The sequence below is a fragment of the Phascolarctos cinereus genome, unplaced genomic scaffold (assembly GCF_003287225.1).
Source record: "Phascolarctos cinereus isolate Bilbo 61053 unplaced genomic scaffold, phaCin_HiC Scaffold_2;HRSCAF=192, whole genome shotgun sequence".
NCBI lineage: Eukaryota > Metazoa > Chordata > Mammalia > Diprotodontia > Phascolarctidae > Phascolarctos > Phascolarctos cinereus.
Window position 1 is genome coordinate 159609553 of NW_027555625.1, and position 15434 is coordinate 159624986.

A 15434-nucleotide genomic window follows, 5' to 3' on the forward strand; every position below is an offset into this window, starting at 1 on the left:
TTTTATTATTTTGGCATAGCTTAACCAGGAACAGTGAATATGCTTCCAATTATTTAAATAATTCTTTATTTTATTAAGGAGTATTTTATAATAGTATCTATTCAAATCTTGTATGCATTGTTAGACTGACTCCCAGATATTTTATGTATTTTGTAATTATTTAGGATGAGATTTCCTTTTCTAAACCTTCTGGGTTTTGGTATTGCTATATAGAAATGCTGTTGATTTTTGTGGGTTTATTTTGTGGCCTTCTTCTCTACTAAAGCTGTTAATTGTCTCAATTCTTTGCTGCGTCATGTTATCAGCAAATAGATAATAGTTTTGTTTCATCTTTGCCGTAGTTTATGACATTAACTCTACTTCTCTTGTCTTATTGCTATCACTAGTAATAGTGATTTTGCCATTTGTTATTTAAAAAAATAGCTGACATTTATATACCACTTTAAGGTTTACATAGCACTTTACATCTCTTTTCTCATTTGATCCTCACAGCAACCTTGTGAGTTAAGTGCTCTTAAAATTGAATTTTACCGATGAAGAAAGTAAGCCTTATAGAGGTTAAGTGACTTGGTTACCCAGCCAGGATGTGTGGGATTTGAACCCTCTTCCTGGATATGAAGCTGGTTCTCTGTCCTTTATATGTCAAGCTGCCATTTAATGAAGGAAGCAGGTGTACTACTTAAGTAGATTGATATATTTTTTCCTTCCCAATGTTCAAAAACATTGCCAGAGGGTTACCTGACAAGTCTGAAGGCTTATCTTCCCAAACCTGGTTTTAAAAAAAGAAAGCATTGTATTCTAAGCATTCTTTTTACTAATTTTTCCTTTTACTATTAGCATCTAATTGGGAGTCCATAGTATTGGCAGCCAATGACAGACTTATTAAAGCAAATTTGAAAGATTTCATCTAGGCTCTAAAAGAAGTTGCCAAATATCATTATTTAAGGAATCTATTTTCTCCCCTTAGTTTTACATACTCTAGAACAGTGATTGTCAGTGTGGTGTTCAGAACCCGCAGGAGTACTTGATGCTAAGGCTTTTAATTTCTAATATAGTAAATATCAACAGTTATATAACCCACATAAGCAAGAGGTGTTGGAGGAGGGACCTTCAGTAGTTTTCAAGAGAGTAAATGGATCCTAAGACCAAAAAGCTTGAGAACTGATGTTTATAACTATGTCAAATAATAGCATGTAAAGGGGGTAAGAAAATATTTTGAATGTCAAACAGAAAAATAGAGCGTTTTGGAGCTGATAATCTAAAAAAAACCCACTTAAAATGATGAAATATTATTATTTTTATTTAAATGTACTATACAGAATGCTTGTAGATAACACAATCAAAATTATCCTGGCTTCTCATATGAAAAATAGAAATTAAATGTTGAGAATAATGACATATATGATAGCTTATGTTAAAGTTTTTCATAGCCACAGTTCTTTTGATTGAGAAAGAGATACGTACGATACTGGATTCTGACTCAGGAAGCCTGGGGTCAAATCCTGCCTTTGACACTTAAAGCCTATGTGACTGTGAGCAAGTCACTGAACCCTCTAAGCCTCAATTTCCTTATCTGTAAAATAAGGACAATAGTTCCTATACTACTTATCTCACTGGATTGTTGTGAGGATCAAATGATATAATGTAATTAAAGTAATAGACAAATGTCAGTTTTTGTTTGCCACTTACCGTAACCTTTCAGGTTTGGTAAACCTGCTTCTATAGATCTGAGAACATAAAATACTTGAGAAACAACTCCCTATTTGACAAAAATTACTGGGAAAATTACTGGAGAGAAATCAGGCAGACATTTGGATTAGACAGACATCATGTACCAACTAACAAAATAAGATCAAAATGAGTATGCAACTTGAATAATAAAGGTCACACCATAAAAAATTAGATGAAAACAAGGTCAGGCTCCTTTTGCAGCTATGACTGGAGGGAGAACTCTTAACAACACAGGGAATAGAGCTGATCACAAAAAAGAACATACATAATTTCAGTTACATGAACTTGAAGTTTTTGTACTTCTGTTGCAAGTTTTAAGTCCCAAGCTATGGCCCTTAAATTGTGATTCCCAACTGTCTGCTGCTTTGCAAGAAACTTTGTCCCTGGGATTGAAATGGGTAAAAAAAATGCTCTGGTGGGACAGCTAGGTGGTGTGGTGGATAGAGTACCGGCCCTGGATTCAGGAGGACCTGAGTTCAAATCTGGCCTACACATAACACTTACTAGCTGTGTGACCCTGGGCAAGTCACTTAACCCCATTGCCTAGCAAAAACAAAAACAAAAAAAATATTGCTCTGGGTATTAATTTTAATTTTTGATGGAGTTCTTATTGTTTGTCATAGCGCTCCCAAAGATCTTTAGAAATTCACTTTGTTACAATCTAAACTAACACCTTTGGGATGACTTCTTTCTAGCCTAAAGCCTACTAACTACAGTTATACAGCAAGAGCCAGGCCTTACTATGACCTCAGCCATAAGTCATCATGTATGTGATTGGAGCCACTCAGAAAACAAGTGACCTTATCACCTGGTCCTTATCCTTGGTAGAAGTAAAAGGCTCTGGAGACCCCAGTGTGGCTCCAGTGATTCCTCACTTCTATAGCATTGTGAGTTCCAGGAAAAACCTTAATGAAAAAAAGCACTTCTCACTGCTTCTAAGAACTTTTTTTTAACCTGTAAAACAGCTTTAAAGCTGTGAGGAAATTCTTGTTTTGTTCCTCTCCTCAGGAATATCCACTGAGACAATAGCTACAGCATTTATAACAGGATCATCCCATGTCCCTTCCTCCAAATTGTAGTCATTGTTTTCCAACTTGAATTTGGAGCTAAAGCCATTCCTTTGTGCCAGTGTCAGACTTCTTAAGGCCAACGGTTGTGATCCTTTCTGTTTAACTGTTCACTTACCTGTCCCTTATCCTGGTTCGTTTTCTTCTTTTTTTTTTCTTCATTTAATAATATTTTTTTTTCCAATTACATGTGAAGATACTTTTCAACATTCGTTTTTGTGAGATTTTGAGTTCCAAATTTTTCTCCTCTCCCTTCCTTTCCCACTCCCCAAGAGAGCAAGCAATCTGACTTAGGTTACACACATACAATCATGTTAAACATATTTACACATTAGTCACATTGCGAAAGAAGAATCAGAACAAAAAGGAAAAACCATTCATGAGAAAGAACAAACAAAGTGAAAATAGTATGCTTCAATCTGCATTCAGGTTCCATAGTTCTTTCTCTGGATGTGGTTAGCATTTTCCTTAATGAGTCTTTAAAATTGTCTTGGATCATTGTATTATTGAGAAGAGCTAAGTGTGTCATAGTCAGTCATCAGACAATGCTGCTGTTACTATGTACAATGTTCTCCTAGTTCTGCTCACTGCACTCAGCATCAGTTCATGTAAGTCTTTTCAGGTTTTTCTGAAATCTGTCTGCTCGTCATTTCTTATAGCACAATAGTATTCCATTACATTCATATACCACAACTTGTTTAGCCATTCCCCAGTTGATGGGCATCCCCTCAATTTCCAATTATTGGCCACCACAAAAAGAGCTGCTACAAATATTTTTGTACATGTGGGTCCTTTTCTTGTTTTTATGATCTTTTTCAGATACAGATCTGGTAATGGTATTGCTGGATCAAAGGGTATACACAGTTTTATAGCCCTTTGGACATAGTTCCTGGCTTATTTTCTAAAAAAAGATTGTTTAGAGATCTAACGGCTGGCACTGTTTGAGGGCCTTGATTATTTTTTTGTTGAGCTGTTTGCCTAAAGCAATACATCATTCTTTATTTCTAAGGGCAAGGGAATCTGCCGTTTTTGTGGAACTGGAAACCCTGCTCCCTTTAAGCACTGTGTTACCTGTGAGAGTCGTCTGCCTGAAACACGTGTGGTAGGTTGAATGCATAACTGACTCAAGCTTGCTTCAAACTATAATGATCTCAAAATTGGATTGTTGTGAAGAGTAAAGCTTTAACACAATTTCCCCTGGTGTTAAGGAAGCCAAGGGAATTTTACTACCAGATTAAGACTAGAAGACTTCTCCCTTTCCCCCAGATAAATCTGGGGACATCTAATTTCACAAAGGAGATCTAGCTATGAGGAAAAGCCCATGTCTTGAGAAGGGATTGCTCTTTGCCCTTGTGCCTCTCCAGAGAGCAGGGAGGGCCAGAAGGGGAATTCTCTTCTTCCCTTTACCCGACATTAGTCGTGGCCTTTTGACTCAGAGCTGTTCGCCCAGTGTTAGACACTAAACCCAGCACTGAGCAGAGAATTAGTAGAAGTGGCTCCAAGGAGAGTGATCCCTGGCAGCAGCTAAAGAAACCAGCAGTGGAAGAAGAATAAAGTTAGCATTGATCGTCTGAAGTCATGTGGCAAAGAGGAGCAGGCCCAAGGAGCTATCATCAGTCAATCAGTCCATCAACACGCATTAAGTACTTACTATGTTGTAGACATTGTGCGAAGCACTAGGGATAGAGAGAAAATCAAAAGAGCCCTGTCCTCAAGAAGCTTTCATTCTAATAGCAGAGAGAACACATAAATACAAGATATATACAGAGCAGATACAAGGTAATTTTAGGGGAAGACCTCTTGGAGAAGGTGGGATTTGAATTGAGCTTTGAAGGAAGGGGTGGAGATGAAGAGGAATTGCCTTCCATGCATGAAGAACAGCCAGGGGAAAGGTACCAAGCCAAGAGGTAGGGCACCATGTGTGAGGAAAAGCAAAACGACTAGATTGGCTGGTTGTGCCCATAGAGTACGCAAAGAGAGTGTCATATACAAGAAGACCATAAAGGTATCAAGTATCTAGGACATGAAGAGCTTTAAATATCCCAGAGAGGAGTCTTGATCCTTGAAGGCCACTGAAGTTTATCAAACAAGGGAGTGGGGTTTTTTAAAATTTTTTTTTCTCTACACTGGCAAATGTCTACTTTCCAAAATGCTTATTTTCAGAGACATGCAGAATCACAGATCTTATATTAGAAGAGGAACCATTACCACCAATTTGCCTGGTTTGGTTGTTCTAGTGGCAAAGTACAGAGACAACAAGGGGGTAGGGAAGAGCAGGATGGCTTCTCTTCTCTAATTTTTAACCTTCAGGTGGAGGGGTCTGTTTTAGAAAATATGTGTTTCTGGTGGACAACAGGCCACACTTTCATCCCAGCACAAAGAATGAAGCTGCCCAACATCACTGCAGGCTGCTCAAGGTCTCAGCTCTTCCTTGCCTGAGTGGTTATCTGGGGCAGTATGCTTCCCTTCCTTCATTAGTTTCTCCTTCTGCTCAGTGACTGTTCCCAAGCATCCTACCAATTCTGTAGGCACGGCAATGGGTGGGATTCTGTGAGGTTGTTTAGCACTTATATTATCATCCACTTGTCAATACTGAGGCCCAGCCAGCTATAAACATCAAAGAATGGTGAGATTTGTGCTTTAGGAAAATCATTTTGACAACTCAGTGGAGAATGGATTGGAGACAGGAGAGACTTGAGACAGGGGAGCAAATTAGGATGCTGCAGTACTAGTGCAGACCAGAGGTGATGAGGTCCAGAACTAAGGTGGTGGTTGTGTGAACAGAGAAAAGGGGACGTACATATATGAGAGATATTGAGGAGATGGGAACAAAATTTGGTAACTGATTGGATATGTAAGGATAGTGAGAATGAGGAATTGAGGGTGTCACTGGAGTTGGGTAGCTAAGCAATTAGAAAGTGATACCTTTGACAGGAATAGAAAGTTTGGAAAGGCAGGGGTAGATGAAAATATAATGCGTTCTTATTTGGACATGTTAAGTTTGAGGTGCTGACAGAATATTCAGTTTGAAATGTCCAACATGCAGCTGGTGGTGTGGAAAGTCTCAGGAAAGTGACTAGGTCTGGTTATATGTTATGTGTGTATGTCTGTGTACAGAAAGATATATCTCCACACACAGATAGCTATCTACATACAGACAGACAGAAAGACACAGAAAGGAGAGAGATAGAGGCAGTGAGAAAGAAAGAGTGCAAGGGAGAGATTGAGAGAGATCTGAGAGTTATCTTCATAGAGATGATAATAGAATTTACAGGAGCTGATGACATCATCAAATGCAAGAATATATAAAGAAAAGCTAAGAGGATCCAGAAGAGTTTTGAGGTGTGGCCACATTTAGAGAGCTTGACTTTTGCTGGTATCACCATTGTGTGAGTAGTACAATTCTCTGAACTCCTCCCTTCAGACATGACTTTCTTTTCTAATAAGCTCCCCTGGGAAAAAAAATGTTTCCCTTTCAAGCCTACCATGGGAAAACAATGGGAAGAGGAATTACCTGAGTAGACCACCTCAGTAAAACTAGAACCTACTCACAACCTTCCCCCTCCCCCTCCCTCCATGAAAGGCTGCTAAATTCAGTTGTCTATGAGTAGTCTGGATCCATATTGTTCTCCATTTTGGGGCAGCTACAAAAATAAGATTCAATAAAATATCCTTTATTCAACAGCAAGCCTCCATTTTTTCCCTAGGGAAGGTCTCAGCAGTAATACATTTTATTTCTCTCTCCCTTTGTGCCTTTCCCTGTGTGCTTTACCATCTCTTCCTCAGCTGCCTTTAAGCAAAGAAAATACAGATGAGTGATGCAATGGTTAACCACAACTTTATTTTAACACCAGCTTTAAGGACTAGGTGAACAGGCATGCAAATAAACTTTAAAGAAACACAGCTAAGCTTTTGGAATAAACACATGTTCTCCCAGGGCAGTGAGAGGGAAAATGGAATCATCATCTTATATCTGCCTACCCGGGCAATTTCAACAAAATCAAGATCTGCCCAGACAAGCCTCAGACTTGTCTCAAGCCTCAAGACAGACCCCTCTCAGGGTCCAGTGTAGGTGACTCCAGCTCTTGCTTCTGCTTCCATAGTGATTGAGTCTGTCCAGTTTTTTTTCACTCATATTCTCCCTGTACTGCCGGGGCCCCAGTGCTGCGTGCTTTCTTGTCTGGTTGTAGTACAAGCAAAGGTGGTCATGGTTTTGTGCCCATACCTCCAGCATGTTTGTGCCTATATTTTCTTGAGTCCTACACAGATAATAAATACTTAAAATTTATTTTCCTTCCTACACCCAAAATTTATATCACTTCCTTTTAACCTCATAAACTGTATATAAGCCCAGCTCTGTTCATGGCTAATAGCAAAATTGTTTTAACAGGATTTCTAAAATTGAATTTTTTCATCAAGATGATAAATGCTGAATAAATTAGAGATTTCTCTGTAGCAGTATTTAGTATTGATATGTCTTAGCAAAATTTGCTACTCAATCCGACATCTCTATTTAATATGATGGGATAAAGTGACTTATTTTCCTTTATTTTTAAGGCAGTTTCAAGATTTCTGTTTGATAAATGAATTAAAATTCTAGGGCCAAACATAAACTTTGCAAAGGTGCTTTCTGCTATCTATCCCAACCCCTGCAAAAATATCCTCACTACTCACTGTGGGAATGTTTCCTTTATTGTGTCTAGAACGCAAGAGCTGGTTGGCCAAGTTGGTAAACATATTTCCTTTCAGATTTCTTCTGTTGAGTTGTCAGTTTCAGGATTACAAAGCGGGCTAGTATGATTTAAATTCCTATACCATCTTTTCTGAGCCAGATTCTATGGTAAAACAGAATGTTCCTAAGTGAACAAATAGCCTATCCATTAACTTCTTTGAGAATATCATTTAATGCATAAAATGATTAAGTGGCACCCCAGTGTACAAAAAATTTCTCCCAGAGATTTTTAAACTTGTCCACATATTCAGAAATGTTTATATTGGCACTAGCATCTGCACCTTAACCCTTTTAAAAGCCTATTAGCAGATTTGTCTTTTGGGGGAAGTTATTGAACAGTAAAGACTTGTTTTTTCTGTGTGCATTTTCATTGTCTGACCTAGAGTAAGCAAGAGATACAGGTCACAGAAACACATAGCATAAGTCCCAAATGCCTCAGGAACCCCATTTCTATACCAAATTTAGTGAAGCTATTTGAGCTATCAGTCTTGCAACTCACAACATAAGGCCCTGTTCAGTGCAATTCTACTACCAGACCATATAAGAAACATTAAAAAAATACAGTAGCCTGAGAAAATATTTAGATTTTTAAAAAATATATAAGTAGAAATCAAATAGGAAAACCATCAACTTCTCATGCGCAAATGATTATGGTCTCCTATACTTCCACAAAGGGGTTGGATGAGATAGAAATCTTCTGAGAAAAACTTATTATTAGGTGGGGAAACCATCTCTTGACATGTGGGCAGACTGGGTGAGAAAACTATCAGTCTCCCTTTCTTTTCAGGAAGCTATCAGATTAGGCTGGAGATCTATGAAGCCTCTTGGTTAAACTTTGTGGTACCAAGATCCCATCAGGACTTCTGGGTGTGGGGGATGCCATGGTATCACCACTCTATACATCCTGCTTCAGTCCTCCATTCTGAATGTAACATGTGGTTTCTTTTCCTTTTCTATGTCCTCTAACCCCCTTTGCTCTGGGTATCCCACTTTTTGGGAAACTTTTCTATCTTACAAAATACTCTTTACCAGGGTCCTAATCTATTGGCCTTTTTCTATATGACCCAACATGCCCCTTTCTAGGAAAATGTAGTCTATGGAATTTCTGCTGATGAGAAATGTTTTCTGGACTTGAAACACTATGGGAAATTAAGTCCTGATTTTTTTGTTGATTGTGCATGCCCACTATATCTTCTTGCCAGTTAAAAAAAAATACAGAGCCTGCTAATCACCCTGAGTGCACAAATAAACATAAAAATATCTATAGCAAGGGGTGTTGTGTGTGACCCAAAGGGAATCAAGAATAAATATCTCTAGCCTCTGTCCTTCTCCCAGCCTTCTCCAAGGGAGGCCTTAATTCCTTCTAGGAGGGGCAGCAGGAGGTACGACCAGAGGCCAGCCACTCTGCTCTCCTCAGAAAGGAGTAACAACCTAGAATTATATCTCTTTGCTCCCTAACACATTATTAAGTTTAAACGAAGTAGTTTTCAAGTTCAAGCTAAACTGCTGATCACTAGTCATTAATGGGGAAAAGGAACTCCAAGCTTTTATCAAAGGCTTGACTCTCCTCCCCTCAAATACAGGTTCCACAATGAACACATATAGCAAATAGCAAGGAAATCTGTTTATCCAGAAATCAGAGAAAATATACATATGAGAATATATGCCAGACCATATAGATTGAAGGAGCTCTCCGATTGGGAGTGAGGTAACTAAACTTAACTAAGAGAAAGAATCCCATATCTTACCCAAGCTAAGTCTCTAACTAAGAATGAGGACATGATTGATGTCCTCATTCATTGATGGAAACATTTCACTTTCTTCCCAGAGTCTTTCTCCTTTCACAACTTTGAAGGGAGATTGGAATATCCCTCCCCTCAATTGAAGACTATCTAGATCTCTCTTCTCTCCTATCCTCACCAACTCTACTACCCTGCCTGTCACTCAGGCCCAAGGCATTAATCTCTGCCAATGAGGAGAGAGTATTTATGGCCTCAGGTTATATTCCATTAATTATTTTATAGCCTAGTCATAATTATTCCAAGTATCATGCTTACTAGAATTAATCTTCTTGTGTAAGCTTACTATAGGTATACCTGTTGCCCTTCCACAAAAAGGGCGCAGGAATAGTCTGTCCTATATAGATACCATTAAAACCCATTTTATTTACCGGCCAGAAATATTTCAGTGATGTATTCTTTAGCTTTGCTGTATTGCTCCACTAAGTGTTGTGGTTGCTTGTTTGGAGTTGTTTAGTTGGGGAGGGGGAGAATGGAGAAAATGTTATTTCTCTTCCTTAAAAATAGTTTTGTTTCACTAGCCAATACATACTGGAGAAGTAACTTCGCTTCTTATCAATCAGAAGGCAGCAGCTATTTCCTGTTCAAAATGTGGCCGTAGGAATCGTTGTGACGCACGTTTTTGTGACTGGTGTGGAGCTAAGGTACGTACATTCAGCTCAGACTTCTTTAGCCCTGATCTTCTCGAAGCTGATGCTAACAGATCAAATGTTTCTGCTCTGTAGCTTCTGTTAATCCCAAAATTATCTTTTTGGGGTAATAGTATATGTTTTATATATGTTTGCCCAGTGTTCTCAATGAATCTAAAGTTAGGAATAATTTTTTTTATTTCAGAAAAAAAAGAACTGCTTTATTAATTGAATTTATAGTCACTAAAATCACTGCCACATAGCTCTGGTAGTCACTGTCAGAATGTGTGTTCTATTGACATAGCCATTGGGAACCCTGGGTCACTTTGACTAAAGTGTTGATCTATTATGGTCTATTATTATCTCCTCCAGGAATAGCGATGACCCTGTGCTCTTGAATATGATACTAGCAGAGCACAAACTCTGGCAAGTCCTTAAGGCCCACTGGCATATTCTCTGTCTCTCTCACTCTCTCTCTCTCTCTCTCTCTCTCTCTCTCTCTCTCTCTCTCTCTCTCTCTCTCTCTTTCTTTCTCCCTCTCTCTCCCTCTCTCCCCTTTCTCCTCCTCCTCCTTCTTGTTCTTGTTCTTGTTCTCATTCTTCTGGTTGTTCTTGTTCTCCTCCTCCTTCTTCTTCTTCTTCTTCTTGTTCTTCTTTTTCCCCTCTCTCTTTCTGTCTCTAAGGACCATCATCATCACATTGGTTGCAAGACAATGGATTTTTTCTGCATGACAACTGTCATGAAACCATTTATTAATGTTGCAGAAGGGTTGTGATTTGCATTGGCAGAAGGAAGACCATACTGATGAAATCACAGATCCTTGAAATTGTCACTAAAATGAGAAATATCTTCTGTTTTCTAGCCTACTGTTCCTGCTGGGTCTTCCATTTGCACTAAATGTAGAGCCAGCAACTATCCAAATGCTCGATACTGTGGATCTTGTGGTGATTATGTGGAACCCTTCACAAACATAGAATCTAGTAATAGTGTGATTTTTAATGGTAGAGAAATGGAGACTCTTTCTAAGGTAAGGTCTATAAAAGAGAATGCCACACAGATACTTTGGATTATATATATTCAGATTATTTGTGTACTATTTGCTACTGTGTATCTGATTATTGTTTGCGATATTTGTGTTTTCATGAAGAACTTAGGCCCAAAGTGTTTATATATGTGTAGCAGGTGGTAAATGAGGGTATTCCTGATAATTGAGTCCACTTGACAAAATTACAGGCGTGGACCTTTTTTCTTTCTAGAAAAAGAGCCCACCCATGAAGAAGATGGGTTTGCTGTCTGGCTTTTGCTAAGGGACATTTCCTTTGCAGAGTGACACAGAAACTCCTATTTGGCCTTCATGACAATAGAATGGTGTCATAGATAGATGATTGTCCCCTGAGCGTGAAGAGGATAGACTCTAGTGGGGTTAGAAAGCTTTGGAAATGGCTCTACCCCTCTCTTTGGGGACCCTTGGGGCCCACAATTTCTTTCCCTTGAACAAAGTATATAAACAATAGAAATTTTTATCAAAGAAAATTACATTAATCAAACAACATGCCAAAATTTGTGGGGTGAAGCTAAAGCAGTCTTTAGTGGAAAATGTATCTCTAAACATTTTTGTTAACAAAACACTTTTATTAACAAAAGAAGTAACAAAGCAATGAATTAAGCACATAAGTAAAAATAACTAGAATAACAACAAATGAAAAAATGCCCAACTAAACAGAGTTGAAATTCTGAAAATCAAAAGACCAGATTGGATTTGTACCAAGAATTCATCGTTGGTCCAATAAAAAGAAGTCTTTCAATGTAATAAGCCATATGAATCATATAAATAATAACAACTATATAATTATATTCATAGGTGCTAAAAACACTTTTGACATTATTGTTTCAATTTGACAAAATTTTTCAATTGTTTCTGTTAAAAAAATGCACTAGAAAATATAAGAATAAACGGACTTTCCCCCAATATAGTGATATTTTCCTAAAACCCAGAGCAAATATTATATATAATGCAAAAAATTTAGTGGCTCTTCCAGGAAGCTTAGGAGCAAGCAACGATGCCTGTTATCACCACTACTACTTAACATTAGTGTTAGAAATGCTAACTATTGCTGTAAGACAAGAAAGATAAATTGAGAGAATAAAAATAAGCAAAAAGGAAGGATTATTTTATTTTGCCGATTATATGATGATTCACTTGGAAAGTCCTAAAGACTCAACTAAAACTAATTGAAACAGTTAAATTCATCAGAGTTGCGAGATGTAAAATAAATCAAACACAATTCATTGGCATTCCTTTATATTCCTAACAAAACCCAGTAGGAAAGATATAGAAAGATAAATTCCATAATGTATAAAGTGTTTCTGAGTCCACCAAGACTTACCTAGGAACTACGTGAATTTAACTACAAAACACTTTATTGAGATAAAGACAAACATAAAATAATTAGAGAAATCTTAATTGCTTATGGATAGGTTTAACAAATGTAGTTAAGATGAAGATTATTTCTAAATTAACTTATTCAGTGCCATACCAATCAAACTACCAAAGGATAATTTTATAGAGCTAGAAAAAGAAATAACTAAATTCATATGCAAGTAGGAAAGAAGGAGGCCTAGCAGTACTAGATATCAAATTATACTACAAAGCAATAGTCTTCCAAATAATTTGGTATGGTTAATAGATTCAGTGTACAACATACATAATCAAATGACACAGCATAATGTTTGATTAACCAAGAAAAACAGAAAGAGTAAGTCAGTTAGTCAGTAATTATTTATTAAGCAGCTACTATGTGCCAGGCAACATGCTAAGCTCCAGGGATACAAAAAAAAAAGCAAAAGACAGTCCCTTCTCTAGGAATTTAGAGTCTATTGGGGAGACAACATGCAAACAACTATGTACAAACAAGCTAAATACAGGACACTTTGGAGATAATCAACACAAGGAAGTATTAAGAGGGAATAAGAAAGGCTTCTTGTAGGAATACTTTAAGATGGGAAGTAAAGAAGTCAAGGAAGGTGGGAGGCAGAGATGAGGAGGAAGAGAATTCCAGGGATGGGAGGACAGCCAGTGAAAATGCCCGGAATCAAGAGATGGAGTATCTTATGTGAGGCAGAGCGAGAAGGCCAGGGCCACTGGATTGCAGAGTATATGAGGGTGAGGAAAATGTTAGAAGACTAGAAAGGTAAGGGTTTGGATTATGAAGGGCCTTGAATGCCAGAGAATTCTATATTTGGTCTTGGAAGTGATAGGGAGCCACAGGAGTTAATTGGGGTTGGGGGGGAGAGGTGACATAGTTAGAACCATAATTTAGAAAGATCACTTTGGCAGCTGAGTGGAAGACCGACTGGAGTGGGGAGAGACTTGAAGCAGGCGGACCTACCAGCAGGAACTAATCAATTCATAAACATTTGTTAAGCACTTACCTTGTGCCAGGCATCGTCCTAAGTGCTGAGGATACAAAAAGAAGCAAAAGATAGTCCCTGCCCTCAAGCACTTCACAATCTAATAGAGGAAGCAACATGCAAACAAATATATCCAAAGCCAGCTATGTGCAGGATAAATAGGAAATAATTGATAGAGGAAAGGCACTAGAATTAAGGGGGAGGGGGGGAGGCTTCCTTTATGAGGTGGCATTTTAATTGGAACTTAAAGGAAACCAGGGAGGTATTAGTTGGAGGAGAGGAAAGAGAGCATTCCACGCATGAGACAGCCAGAGAAAATGCCCAGAGCTTAGAGATGGAGTGTCTTCTTCATGGAAGGGCCAGAAGGCCAGTGTCACTGAATCAAAGAGAATATGGTGAGGGGTGATGTATAAGAAGACTGGAAAAGTAGGAAGGGGCTACCAGAGTGGTGGCGGTGTCAGAGGAGAAGTTTTGAACTTGAGGGACTGGGAGGATGGTGATGCCCTTACTGAGTGACCGCTCATCTGACCACTGTTTTTAATCTATCCTTGGAGGACAAGTAGCTGCTGCTTGTTCAGAGTACCCAGCTCCTTCCTCTTGAGGAAGATGCTCAAATTTGTATTTTAGGTCTAAATGTACAGTTATCTTCTTCCTTCTTTTCCTCCTCTGGATAGTCTTCTACTCTTCATCCTCTGACAATTCACTTTTCTGCCATTTCAGATAGTTTTATTAAGGGGGGAGAGATATTCATCTCTTCCCTCCCCACTTCAATTAATGTAATCATATAAGATCTAGAATGTTATCACAAGTTGTTAAGTGTAAGAGTGGTTACACACGAGGAAATGTCAATGTGTAAACAAAAATGAGTGTATATTGTGACCCTTTTATGATTGGTTAGTTCAAGAAGGGAATGTATGATTTTCTATGCAAGTGAGCTGGCCATATCTCTAGAAGCTTTAAATTGCTGGAGAAATTCCAGAAATTTGCTAGTCCAGTTCTTGTTCACAATTCATCAGCTCAGGAGCTGGATTTATAAGTGGGCCCAAGCAGGCCCCAAAGGGAGCGACAGGAGGATTTTACAAAGTGAGAAAGGACTTCTAGTTCTAGGAACTGTAACTAACCCTTTGTTCCTATGTATCATAACAGGGCCTCATAACTATATACTCTTGAGTTTACTCCCACTCTTCCCATGGACATTGTGTGTGCTTGTAGAAAAGGGCTCTCCAATTTTATAGAAGGAATGTTTTATTCCAACTGTTTTTTCTTAGATCATCTTAGTAAATGCTTTTGCTAAAAGCTGATTAATTGTACTGGCTGATTTTTAATGGGAAGCATACTGATGGAGGTTTGTGAACCACAGTAGTAGAAATAGCCACAAACAGAGTTACCCTGAGAACCCAAGGTAGCAATTGCACCTGTGAGTGTGACTGCTAGTTTGGAGTAGCTAAAGGATATGCTACACTTTGTTTACTTATTTTTTTCCATTAAATGTCCACATCTGGTTTTGAAAGAACTTTTAAGGATGTTTTTGTCCCCATAATCTGGGAGGGAATGCATTCCTTGAGCCCTGTCACCTTCACTTCTAGAAGGGAGACCAGCCTGCATGTGCCACATAGATAGGAATCACTTGGCCATGGCAGAAATACAAACATTGCACACTCAACGCATGACACACACAAAGGATGCGGGTAGAGCAGTGCAATAGATGTGTTCTCTCTGGTAATTAAATATACCTTGTTTTTTAAATAATTTATTAGCCTTGGTTTTTAAATAATTTATTCAGAACCCCACAAATACCAAACAAAAAACCAGCATTTCCATAGACAAAGCAGAATAGGGGGGAGGGGAAAGGTATTCCACTTTGTTTTAAAACCTGCTAGTGAGTGTTTACAACTCGTTTTTTAAACAAGTCCCTAAGACCTTTATAATCTGTTACATCCTCCTAACAGCGAAATTCATCTTCTCCTTTCAGCAACTTAATAGCCACATACACCTTCCTTTCCTTTCTCTGTAACTCTGAGTGTTTTAGGATTTTGTTTTACTTATCTTGCTGCTCTGACTATAT

At 38.3% G+C, this 15434-nt stretch overlaps 1 protein-coding gene across 2 annotated transcripts in view; it reads left to right on the forward strand.

The window, feature by feature from the left end:
- Positions 1 to 15434, forward strand: part of DZANK1 (double zinc ribbon and ankyrin repeat domains 1) — a 117259-nt gene that overhangs the window by 40490 nt on the left and 61335 nt on the right. Inside the window, exons 10-12 of one of the 2 annotated variants that reach the window (XM_020986549.2) lie at positions 3808 to 3900; positions 9851 to 9973; positions 10821 to 10985. In XM_020986549.2, the coding sequence (XP_020842208.1) occupies positions 3808 to 3900; positions 9851 to 9973; positions 10821 to 10985 (381 nt within the window). The remainder of the gene's footprint in view (positions 1 to 3807; positions 3901 to 9850; positions 9974 to 10820; positions 10986 to 15434) is intronic. The other variant, XM_020986561.2, reaches the window with a different exon arrangement.